Source organism: Salvia miltiorrhiza, chromosome 8 (assembly GCF_028751815.1).
Source record: "Salvia miltiorrhiza cultivar Shanhuang (shh) chromosome 8, IMPLAD_Smil_shh, whole genome shotgun sequence".
NCBI classification, from domain to species: Eukaryota; Viridiplantae; Streptophyta; class Magnoliopsida; order Lamiales; family Lamiaceae; genus Salvia; species Salvia miltiorrhiza.
The window spans coordinates 22,177,063-22,189,360 of NC_080394.1; the positions used below are offsets into that span (position 1 = coordinate 22,177,063).

The following is a 12,298-nucleotide window of genomic DNA, read 5'->3' on the forward strand; positions in this document are numbered from 1 at the left end:
TTAAGCAAGATCGACGCACAAGATTTGGTCTTCATTCTCTATATAAGAAGTGGTCTCCATAGAACTTCATCCTATATATATATATATATATATATATATATATATATATATATATATATATCTTACTAAACATTTCAGTCAAAAAGATATCATGCATTATCCCATACAATGTACTCCCTCCGTCCCGCTATTCATGGCACGTTTCTTTTCGGCACGAAGATTAAGGAGAAGCAAATTAGGTGAATAAGGAGTGTGGTCTAAATGTAAAATTTGTGATTAAGGAGAACACATACACTGTGAAAATCAAACTGAATCCCTCAGATCTTGTATCAAAATTCCCAAGTTATTGAAGACAAAATCGAAACACGTACACGGTAAAAATTCCCCAAAAATAAAATCAAAATAAAAGATCAAAACAAAAATCGTTAGTTTTTGAAAATCAAAACAAAAATCAAAACGAAACCGAAATCCAAATATTTGTGAAATTTACAGTCGAAATTGTTAGATTCTGTCTGAAAATTAAGCACAATTTTCAGTAAAATAAAAAGACAAGGGGTCGAGGGCGCGACCTCAGTGGTGACCGAGAATCTGGGGTGGTGGAGGGCACGAGGGCGGTGGTGGCGGCAGATCGACGGCAAGTAGATTGAGAAGGCGGTGGGGTGGTGGAGAAAAGGGTCAAGATGGAGAAAGCGGCAAGGCCAAGCAGAGAGGGAAAGCGACGAGCAGATTTTGTGGGAGAGAGGCAGCAGGCGGTGGAGGATGGCGGCGGCGCTAGGCAGTGGAGACGGCGGAGGGTGGTGGCGGAGCTAGGCAGTGGAGGCGGCGCTAGGGTTTGGTGGTGGAGGGATGAAGAAGAGGATAGAGAGAGATGGAAGGGGCGTGCGTGAGTTTAGAGGAGAGAGAGGGTGTTGCAAAATAATTGGGGAGATTTATTTAAGTAGATAATTAGTGAATTAATTAAGCTCTAAGTGATCCCTTATTATTTCCCAAAATAGAAACGTGCCATTAATATTGGGACAACCCAAAATGGAATACGTGCCATCAATAGCAGGACGGAGGGAGTATAAAACATTAGGTAGGTATGAAAATGTTACGCTGTGTTTTTGGGAAGACGGGGCAATATATGATGTTTTCCCTTCCCGACTATGATCCAGTTATTGTGGCAGGGAATTAGCAATAAACAAGATATCGAAAACAATATCATCCTCTTAACTTATGGAGAGAATTAGAAGTAATCAAGGTTTGTTCCAAATGGCTCTTTACACTCTAATTCATACCGCAGCAGGCTTAAGAGACAGGAAATCTGATATCTTGTTGGTGTAGAAATCTGGGTGTATGGTGTTATCGGGGTTGTGAAGCATCGACAGAGAAGTGACGCCTGAGAAACCAAGAATGTGGTTCAATTCAACTTGAGATGAGATGATAAAAAGTGGTGCTTGGTTTACCTGATAGAACAAGAAGAGTCTTGCAGCCGCCGTTCTGCCCGAATAGGATGTCAGTGTCTAGTCTGTCTCCAACCATACATATTTGGGATTTCGAGATCTTGAATCTGTTTCATTTCATCAACCAAATACCCATTACCTGCATTCCTTTTCCTAAAACACAATCTTCTAAAACCAGTTAATACTAGTATAAGTAGTCTTACTCCTTCGCTAAGTAGTCCATCATGAACGTCGACGGCTTCCCAACAACCAGCGGCTCGCGTTGAGTCGATCCACCTACTGCACCTACCATTGAGCCACCACCTGATTGCAGGAAACAACCTCTGCACTTTAATATTCAGACATTCCTTTTATGTAAATACCAACTTAATTAGACCTTCTAAGTGAAATGCTATTATATTCTTTCAGGGGGTGTTTACTTTGCATGATTGAATATTTTTATCCTCAAGAGTAGGATTACTCCAATCCCACCCTTTTGATGGGATAAGAATTAAGCAAAACTCGCTTCGAGGATAAAAATAATCAAGGGCCTTGAGATATCCCAAAGTTGCAATCCATCAAAGTAAACAAGGGATTAGCCTTACTATTTTTATCAATCAAGGCTTATCCACCAAAGTAAACACCCCCTCAATGTATTCATTCAATTCTCAAACAAAAAATATGACTAAATAATTCCTCTTTGCACTATACAATATGGGGAGAACTAGAATCCAATCAAATGACTATCTCAATGCCCTTTCAGAAAGAAAAGGAGAGAGAGAGAGAGAGAATTTCAATGACCTTGTTAAGTTCATCAGTTCTATGAATTACTTAGATGCAATGCATAACAGACTAACAACAAAACGTAAACAACCAGATCAATTAGGTCACCTGCCCATTCTTGAGCATCCGTAAGATGAGTGACAGCGTCACGGTTGGTTGCTATGAAAAGACAGCCAGGGTTTTCGCGGATGCACAAAGTGGCATACCTTCATCATATAGGAAACAATTAAGACTTTTTCAGTTAGCTCGAGTTGATGGAAAAAGCAATCTATTCGCGTACATCAAGTCTTTCTCCTTACACAGTGTTTGTTATGATGACTAAGGAAATCACAGAAACGACGTTAATTGAAAATAAACAGCAGAGTTGGGTCTCTGCTGCATGGTATAGACTCAGTTTGATGCAGTTTACAGGGAGAAAGCAAGAGATGGAATAATGCAGTTGACACAAATTTTATAAGCATAATAAGATCATTGCATTTTCAGGTAAACTTACTGGATTTTGTAATAGTTGAAGTAACGGTCAAATCCGACAACCACAGCTCCAACCTACACAGATATAGCGATGAATTTGTACAAATTATTCAAAAGAATCCTTTCTGCAACCAATAATTATGAATTGCTATAGTAAAAGAGAAAATAGTTACACTTTCGTCATGCTCCATCAAAAAACCCGGTTTCAGTTCAATCTTCTTGTCGCCATCTTCCTGAAAATTTCACAAAACACAGATTCCATAAGAGTGGAATACCAAGAGCATCTATTTGGGCATCAAACTAACGGAATAAATAAAATTGAAGGATCTGCACTACGTAAAATGTTGAATGTTTAGCTTCAGAAACTACTCATTTGATCCATTGATGACTATTCACCAAGAAATCAGTTCATGCACCATACAGAGTTCATAAACCCAGTATTTTTCCTCGAGCTTTGCTTAGGAGTTAGGAGAGGATCGCGTATATCTTTGGTCAATACTACAGCTAAGATACATCAGTTGATCAGTGCACATCTGCATAAGAATATTATTGTTGAACCACTCTCATAAACAGTTCGATTCATTCATTACATTGCCGTCTGGCTTCCATTTCTCCAATAAAGCTTTAAAATTACTCAGTTAGAAAGAAAACTATATGAGATTAGAGGTCTGTATACACGACTAAATGTTAGCCTAGACATTCGAATGAAAAATTACACGTTTTCAAGCTTGAAATGCACTTCATATAATTATCGCATACCGGTCCACCAAGGTACTGAAACCCTGCCAAGTCCAGCTCCTTTAAAATGCCTTCCTCGCCAACAACATAAACCTAGTCAATAAAATCGTCTCAGAAGCTTAGAATCCAGGTGTATTATGCAAGAAAATGCAAGTTGAATGTAAGAGCAAAGCTGTAATATGTGATCATGTCTATCAAAACCACTTTCCATCTCTGTGAACAATGAAACTGATCTCAGAGGTCGATTTGCCAAGCAGCTAAGTGAACAGTTTCTTGAAAGTGCTTTCCCAATAGTACATACCTTTTTATCTTTGGGGAAATCAATCGACTTCAAGTAAGCAGCAGCAGCAAAAGATGACGCAAATATTTCTTCCTGAAAGATTTCCAACCAATAACAATTCTTCCTTTTTTCTTGAAAATAATTAATACCTATCAATATGGGAATGCACCCACCTCGGTGACATTAAGACCGAGTGTTTCAAACTTTTTGCCATATTGTTTCCTGGACTTTGTAGAGTTGTTGGTGACGAAAACCAACCTTTTTCCCTAAACGAAGAAGCAATCAGATCCAACCATTAGCATTACCAAATCGAAAAAAATCACGATCAAGACAATGCAGTGAACTTAACATTCTCATGCTCCACATTTTTCAAAGGAAAGAAGATGAGCTGAATAAAATTATTACTTCCCCAAGAACCAATAATGTGCTACCTTTGAACGAAGCATGTCAAGAGTCTCTGGGACGCCATCTATTAGTTTGTCTCCCTTCCATATGACTCCTGAAGAAATACAAGGAATTCGTATGCACATTACAACAGAAGTTAAATTCCAAAATTTAATTAGAGAAAGATGTCAATGCATCTTAATTAGAGTTCTATTCAACCCCCAAGTTCCTACATCATCAATAGGGACATGTCACTCAAGCAATGAAGCGTATCGATTCTCAACTACTTATCATTTATCAAGATAAATCTTGTCATAAATCCCATGTGATCAAAGATGCAGTAGTTTATCATAATTATTATAGTACCACATATATAAAATGAAATATTTAAGCATCCTAAATGAACAAGTTCCGGAATTCCATTTTCAATTTGTTTATGCATTTCATCAAACACAAAGACACATCTAAAACATTCATCAGCCACACACCATCACAGTCGAAAATGAAGGTCTCGACGGAGTCGATGAGCTGATCGGGGTCTTTGAGCTGCTCGGCAGCGGCACGCGGGCTCACAATCCTCGAAGAAGCAGAAGAATCCATATTTCTTGAGGAGTTCTTCTTAGCAGAAGAGCTACATTCAACAATGGGTCTGAGAGGATTGAAGAGAGACGGGTTGGCGAGAAAAGGGATTCTCTTGCTGAATCTCAATCTGCTGTGGGAATTCAGGAAGATAGTGGAAGAAGATGAAGAGACTGCAGCTGCTGACAGTTTGGTAGTCAGCATTTCTGTGGCTGCTTTTTTTCTTTTTTCTTTTTTCTTTTTTTCCCCCCTCTTTTGTTGCAGGCAGTTCAGTTGAGTTTGAGATCGTTGGGCTGTTTATGGTTAGTTATTTGGATGAGGTGGAAAATATGAGTGGATGATTTTGTCCATCAAATTTGTGATTCTGGAATTTTTGTGCCGTTGGATATTGCTTTTTCATTAAAAAAAAATTATAATAAAATCACATTTTAGGTAGATTTTTCATTAGTTGATGTATATATAGTGGTAATATATAAAAGAAACAATAGGGCCGAATGGCCCCATTCAACATACAACATCAAATTTTGTCCACCATTTGAAAAAACATAAATTTTGACCATTTTTTGTATGTCATGACTATTATACCCTTCTCTCTCTCCTCTCTCTTTCTCATCTCCCCCTCTCTCTCTCCAGCGGCTCATCTATCTTTCTCATCTCCCTCTCTCTGCTCCAGCGGCTCCTCTCTCTTTCTCATCTCCCTCTCTCCAGCGGCTGCGCGGCAGCGGCGCCGAGCTTGGAGAATTCGTCGGAGCTCTCGCGGCGGTGGTGGAGGAGATCCTTCCTCTCTCTCTCTCTCCCCAGCGGATGCCGCTCTCTCCTCTCTCTTTCTCATCTCCCTCTCTCTCTCTCCAGCGCGCCGCCTGGGCAGAATTCGTCGGAGTAGAGGATGAGGCGGCGGCGGCAGATCTGGTCTGATGAGGCGGCGGCGGTGGATCTGATTTGATCGTTGCGCCGCCTCTTCCATCGGCAGATCTGATCTCCGCCTCCTTCGATTTCAGCCATGGCAGATCTGATCTGATCTGTGTGCTGCACGTATGGCACTTATGGCACTATTAGTGCCATAAGTGCACATTTCCCCCTAGGGTTTAGATATTCCATTTAGGGTTTAGATTATCCATTTGAGGTTTAGATGTTCCATTTAGGGTTTAGATTATCTATTTATGGTTTAGATGTTCCATTTAGGGTTTAAATGATGTTGTTGTTTCTGTATTTGTGCTGCACGAATAGCACTTATGACACTATTAGTGCCATAAGTGCGCAAAATGATTATTTTACTTGGTTTTATTTTGGATTTCCGTTGGCACTTATGGCACATAAGTGCCAACGGAAATCCAAAATAAAACCAAAGTAAAATTTTGGCACTTATGGCACTAATAGTGCCATAAGTGCCTAACCCGACCCGACACGCGACTCGCGTGCCTGATCTGTAGTAGCCCGCTCTTTTAATTATGATTAAAACTAGTAAATGCAATTTTTTTTATATAAATGAATCCAGTTTATGGTTCTGATTTTTTTTATCAGAAACGGAGTTATTATTTTAAGCTTTATACTTTTGTAACGCATGAGAAAAACACGATGAGAATTATTGAGCAATCAATAATTATTATTTCAGATTATAACTGACTTAGCAAAGTCATATTATTTATTAAGTGTAATAGAAATATTATTTCTATTATTTACTTGAAGTCGTGATTAATTTTCGACTTATAAAACGAGTTATATAATATGTAATTCGTATAGAGTTATAACGAAGCTTCGTTATATGGGAACCCGAAATTAGTATTACAAATACAGAATGAGGATTTTATTTATCACATCACAACTTTACAACTTATTATTCTTTGCATCCCTATTTTCTACCTACTACATCAAGAAAGCAAACCAAACGTGTATTATGTGTGTGTAAAATAGCTACAACAGCAGCTTTCCAGCAACTTTCTCATCCCTTTAATCATGTCAAGGTACACATAGGTGTAAATAAGCCACCTTATGACAGCTATCTCCACTTCAACAACGTTCCACCGAGAAAGAGAGATAGTTTTAAAAAAATGTTGCAAAGTTAGTGGAATGAATAATAAGTGTGCTCCCTCAGCCCACCACCCTTTGCTCCCTACCTTTTCAACCACTACCTCCACCATCTTCGATTCTTTAAGGCTACTAGCCAACACTCCTTGCCTTCATTCTATGTTCCTTCAGCCACCAAAGTGAGGAGAATTCATTAAGCTGCTGCCACATTCAAGTGTATCTATCCACTGATTCAATCAACAACAACAGCCATCAACAACAAACAATCAAGGTATTTACTATCTCATATGCCTTCTTTCATAATATGCATTTCACGCCCCAACACAACCGATGATCAGTTTTCTTATGAGATTCAGATAATACGCTTATGAACATAGCTAAACCATGAGTTTCTGTAATAGACAATAATCCATAGCATGTTACAGATACAGAATAGCTCAATCAGTTTTTATTCACAAGACAAAGGCGTAAATAGCAGCATCATACTAGAATTTTATGCGAGATAATTACGTTTCAACATTTTAGCTTCTAAACCAAGTATTCAAGATAGCAATAACACTTATGAGATTCATAGAGTATTAGATACTACAAGAATCCTTTTACACAACAATTGGGGATCGAACTTAGCTTTAGGAAATGAGGCTGACCGCCCTGTTCAGTCGAATCCAAGAAAACAGCGATGACGGCGATTTGCGAAGGAAAAGAACTCCGGCTCGGAGGAGAGAACGAGGCGGCGCCGGCCTCACTGACTCGACCGGGCTCCACCAGCGGCGACGACAATTCAGGCCGGGAATAGCATCGGCGACCTTTCCGATTTCAGGGCTCGTTCTTGGACACTACGGAGAAGAAAGAGGACGGCGTCGGGGTTGACGCATCGGCATCCGAAGCAGACCAGAGCAGATGACCGTTGACCATCGGACGAGCGGCTCTTCCAAAGAGAGAAAGGCGAGATTGGATTTTGAGGAAGAGAGAAGACGACGTCGGACGGAGCAGGCGGTGGCCGAACGGAATCTCGGTGAGAGGAGAAGAGGCCGAGCGGCCGGCTTTGCGTGAGAGAGAGGAGAGTGAGTTCTGTTCCAGCGTGTTTTGAGAGAGAAATAGGCTGATGTTCAGCCGTGAAGGGGAAAAGAGAAATGAGAATTGAGCTTTCTTTTATTTTGGATGGGCTGGTAGTGATTGGGCCGAAAATTTTTGAAAGAGAAAGAATTTTGGGCCATTTTTCTTTAAATACTAATTTTGGAGCAGATTGGGCTTTCTCCTTATTATTATTAGCTTGGGCTTCCTTCTTTTGTTCTAATTGGGCCGATTTTAATTACTGTATGGGCTGTTGTTTTAATTCATTTGGGCCACTTTTATTGATCTGAGCCCAGAATATTTTTATTTAGTTGGGCCGAGTTCATTTCAGGATCTGGGCTTTGTCTTTTAATTCTTTGGGTTGCTGTACCATATCAGCTGGGCCGAGTTTTATTTAATTTTAAGCTCAGAATAATTCATTCTATTCTTGGGCTAATTTTAAATTATGGACTGAAATTTTATTTAGTTGGGCCTTACATGATTTATTTATTTGAGCCCAACTATTCATTATTTAATCATTTAGGCCAAGAATTATTTAATTACTAAGCCCAATGAATTATTTCAATTGGACCTTTCATTTTAGCTATCCAGGCCCATTTCTGCTTAATTAATTATTGGGCTACCTTATGTTGAGCCTTTTAATTATTCGAACTCATAACATTTCAAATTCTCATTATTAAGCCCGGTTAATTATGAGTTTATAAAGAGAATAAGCTGAAGTATTTAATTATTTTCTATCGACTACGAGGAGCGGGATTTATTTAATCGACGGATTAGAACACCCTGAAGAGAACGGATTAATTTTAGTTAATTATCCGGAATCATGAGACGAGACTTAGCTTTTGTTTAAATCCGATAACCTGGATTAACAATAAAATTTCCCTGATTATTATTTCAGAATATTAGTTCATGCATACCAGATTCATGCATAGTTAATTACGCTTTCTCATTAATTAAGAATTTTCCTCGAGGTAATGTCTTATTTTATATTCTCGTGATTAAGGTCAAGCGCGAGAGTAAGAACTACACAAGGAGTTAGAGTACCTTAGCAAAACTTTGCTATCAGGTGGGCAATTTCTTACGCGTAAAATAAAATGCTATTGAAGAACTATGCAAGTCTTATGCTTTATTATGCCTAAATGAGTTAAGCTTTATTATGTTTTACGCTAAATGATTTACGCTTGATTACGCTTATTTACGCTTGAATGCTTTACGCTGATAGGTTTATGCTTATGTTTGATGCTTGCGTCTGTTGGGGGAGGCCTCCCTCAACAGTACGATGCCGTGTCCATTGAGGAGGGCCTTCCTCACGGCGCGATGCCCGTGTCCGTTTAGGGAGGCCTCCCTAGCGGCGCGATGCCAGTATGCCAGTATGCCAGTGTTACAACGTCTATTGGGGGAGGCCTCCCTCAATAGTACGATGCCGTGACCGCTGAGGGAGGCCCCCTTCACGGCGCGATGCCCGTGTTCGTTGGGGAAGGCCTTCTCCACGACACGATGCGTGTTGATGATTGTTAATGATGAAGAATGCGCTCATGCTGTTTATGAATTTGGAAATGTTTAATGAGCAAAGGATTTGAAAGAAACTTATGCCTCTTATGCGATGTTGTGTTTTGTTGTTGATGTTATGTTATATGCTTGGCAACTGCCCACTAAGTAGTCTTGTACTTAGCCCTTCGTTGTTTATGTTTGTGCAGGTTGAGCTGTGATGGGCGATGAAGTGTTGCTGAGTGGAGTTTTTGTCGAACTTAAAGTAGGCTCAGAAAGGATACATGTCTTCATACATGTATCTCAGTTATGCATTCCGCTATAATCACTGATTATTTCAGTTACGCCTTCCGTTGCAAACTCTGATAATGTTTTAGCCAAGCCCCTAACGATGCCTTTTTCCTTTTAAGGAATATAACGCGTATACAAGTTCTTTGAGTACCCTTTTTATGCGAACTATGCATTTTTCCTTTTTAAGGAATATTTCACGCGTATTCAAGCTCTTTGAGTATTCTTTTATGCGCCCCTTTCTAAACCCGCTTCGTAATTTCCCTTCCCCAGTCATGGTTTCCCGGCTTAATTATCCCTAATTAAGGCCGGTCGTGACATGATCCTACCCGGTCCGCCTCATTAAGGGTAAAAACGTCCAAATCAATAAAAATGGCCAAAATTTGTGTTTCTTCAATGTGTGGCCATAAATTGTATTTTATGCTTCATTTTGGCTACTTCAAAATTTTACTCTATATAAAATGGTTAAATGCACGTGACATCATGAATTTTGTTTGAAATTTATTTTGTTCATGAACTTTAAAATTTTTAGGGTAAATATCACTTTTTGACCCATCGTTTCAGCGTTTTCTCAAAAATATCACACCTTAAGGGTAATTACAAAACAATACCCATCGTTTTATTTTTTTCTTGTTTATGGCCCGTAGAAATAATCCGGCAACTGGTAATTGACGTGTTCCGGCCAATTGCCATGTTGGAAGCACACGTGGAATAAAAAAAAAAAAGGAAAGAAATTCCACATATTTAAAAACACAAATTAAAACACATATGAAAACCACCGTCATCGTTTTCTATTGCCTCTCGCCTGTCACCTCCCTCTCTATCTCTCTCATTCCCTCTTCTCCCTTGCTCTGCCCCGCCTCCATCTCTGGCGAGGGCCGCCATCGACAGCCACGCCGCGGCGCTTCTTGCTCTACCCTGATTCAAAACACCAAGACCCCCAAAATCTACAAATTAATCCCTAATTTTCTCCTCTCTCCCTCGCTGTGAACAGCCGCTACCCTCTCTTCTCATGGCGAACGGCGAGAATCGCCACCGCCTTCTCCTCTTCTCTCGGTCGGACATCAACAGCCCCATGGCCGCCGCTGCCACTCTCCACCACCTCCATCTCCATCGCTCTCTCATCGGAACGGGCGGCACGCCGACAACCTCCGTCACCGCCGTCCTTCTTCTCCCCTCTCAGTCCCGGATGGACTCACGCCTCACAAGCACTCCTAACAAGAATCAAGCGCAAACAAGATCAAAGCTGTAAAGATTGAAGTATTAACAAAATTTTAAGGTTTTGTTCTTCTCTGTGTTGCTTCAATCCCTTCGCCGGATTCTAGTTGTAAAGGTTCAAGCTTTATCAATTAAGTAAATGTATTTCCTTAGTTGAGCGAATTGAGCAAAGAAACAACGAGGGCCTTAATTGAAGAAAGCACAAGGGGCTTCCTCTTCCGTCCTCTTCTGCTGTGGAGATGGTGGTAGGGAGGCGCCGACGGAGGAGATGGCAGAGGAGGGAGGAGTTAGGCTCTGAAATGGGCTAGAATGGAACAGGCGGCGGCAGCGCGGAGGGACTGGGATGGGGATGAGCGACGAAAGAGCGCACTCCAATGCGGCAATGCGGTTGAGCAGGGAGGAAATGGTGGGGCCCGATTGTTGAGTGTAGTTTTCTTGGAAGTTTTGGGGGGTGTTGAGGTAGATTTGAGAGGATGTGGGGATCCGGCGACAGCAGATTGTGGTGGTTGCAAGGGGGATAGAGATTGAAATTAAGCATGATTTTTCGAAGTTCAACCCAATTTTTTTGATGAAAACTTCAAAGATGAGAGCTCATAATCATAAATGTCATCTTCATATCAGAGCATTTGCTGAATTAGAGCTGCGGTGCTGAGGATGATGAAGTAGAGCTGCGGCGCCAATGGTGGAGGTGGTGAGCAGCGGTGTGGGCGATGGAGGGGAGGGAAGAGGAGGAGGATATGGTATAAGGCAACACGTCTGAATCTGAACGATGAAGAAATTAGAATAGGGTTCCAAGGAAGAAAATATTTTTAATTTTATTTATAGCTAGGGATGTCAATCCAGCCCGAAACCCGTGGGCCGACCCGAATAACCCGACAAAATTAGAGGGTTAGGGCTGAAAAATTACAACCCGATAACAAATCGGGCTAGCCCGTTCGGGCTGGCGGGTTGAAGCGGGCCAGCCCGTCGGGTTGATGATTTAAAAAAAAAAACGAAATTAAAAATATTAAAATTTTAGGGTTTGTTTCAATTTCAAAGTTAGAAACTAAATTGCACCCTGCGCGCCTCCACTCTTCTCTTCGTCTCTTCCATTCCTTCAGCCACTGCTCTGCTGCACCACTTCCAGCCACGCCGCCGCGCCGCGCCTCCCCCTCCGGCGCATCCAATCCAATCTGTCTCCCACCAGAGAAGCACGCCGCTATAAATTATAGCTGCATTTTTTAATAGGTGGATTTTCTCTAGTTTTTTTTTTTTAATTCCACGTGTACTGCCAACATGGCACTTGACCGGACACATCAATTATCGGTCGCCGGATTATTTTTACGGGCCACAAATAAGAAAAAAGTGAAACAATGGGTATTATTTTATAATTATGCTTAGGATAGGATATTTTTGAGAAAACGTCAAAACGATGGGTCAAAAACTGATATTTACCCAAAAATTTATTTTTTTATCACAAATTTTAACATTTGTTCAATTTTTTCACGGTTTTGATATTTCCTCAAATTGTAATCGACGTGGCTGATATGGCTCGCCGTCACGCGTCATA

General features: G+C 40.6%; 1 protein-coding gene and 2 long non-coding RNA genes across 3 annotated transcripts; 2 read left to right on the forward strand and 1 right to left on the reverse strand.

Annotated features, from left to right (window-relative positions):
* Positions 1-1,186: 1,186 nt before the first annotated feature.
* On the reverse strand, positions 1,187-5,076 carry LOC131001871 (phosphoglycolate phosphatase 1A, chloroplastic-like). Its single transcript, XM_057928502.1, has 11 exons — positions 4,566-5,076; positions 4,125-4,192; positions 3,867-3,959; positions 3,715-3,786; positions 3,435-3,506; positions 2,849-2,908; positions 2,698-2,750; positions 2,313-2,410; positions 1,646-1,745; positions 1,446-1,549; positions 1,187-1,378 (listed from the first exon to the last, which is right to left on the reverse strand). The coding sequence occupies exons 1-11, from the start codon at positions 4,858-4,860 to the stop codon at positions 1,272-1,274; spliced, it is 1,122 nt and encodes a 373-aa protein (XP_057784485.1). The 5' UTR covers positions 4,861-5,076; the 3' UTR covers positions 1,187-1,271.
* Positions 5,077-6,602: 1,526 nt separating this feature from the next.
* On the forward strand, positions 6,603-9,737 carry LOC131001879 (uncharacterized). Its single transcript, XR_009094046.1, has 3 exons — positions 6,603-6,952; positions 8,759-8,821; positions 9,453-9,737. It is a non-coding gene; the product is annotated as an uncharacterized LOC131001879 (long non-coding RNA).
* A 330-nt stretch (positions 9,738-10,067) lies between these two features.
* On the forward strand, positions 10,068-11,779 carry LOC131001881 (uncharacterized). The gene is made up of 2 exons (XR_009094048.1): positions 10,068-10,810; positions 10,903-11,779. It is a non-coding gene; the product is annotated as an uncharacterized LOC131001881 (long non-coding RNA).
* Positions 11,780-12,298: the final 519 nt, after the last annotated feature.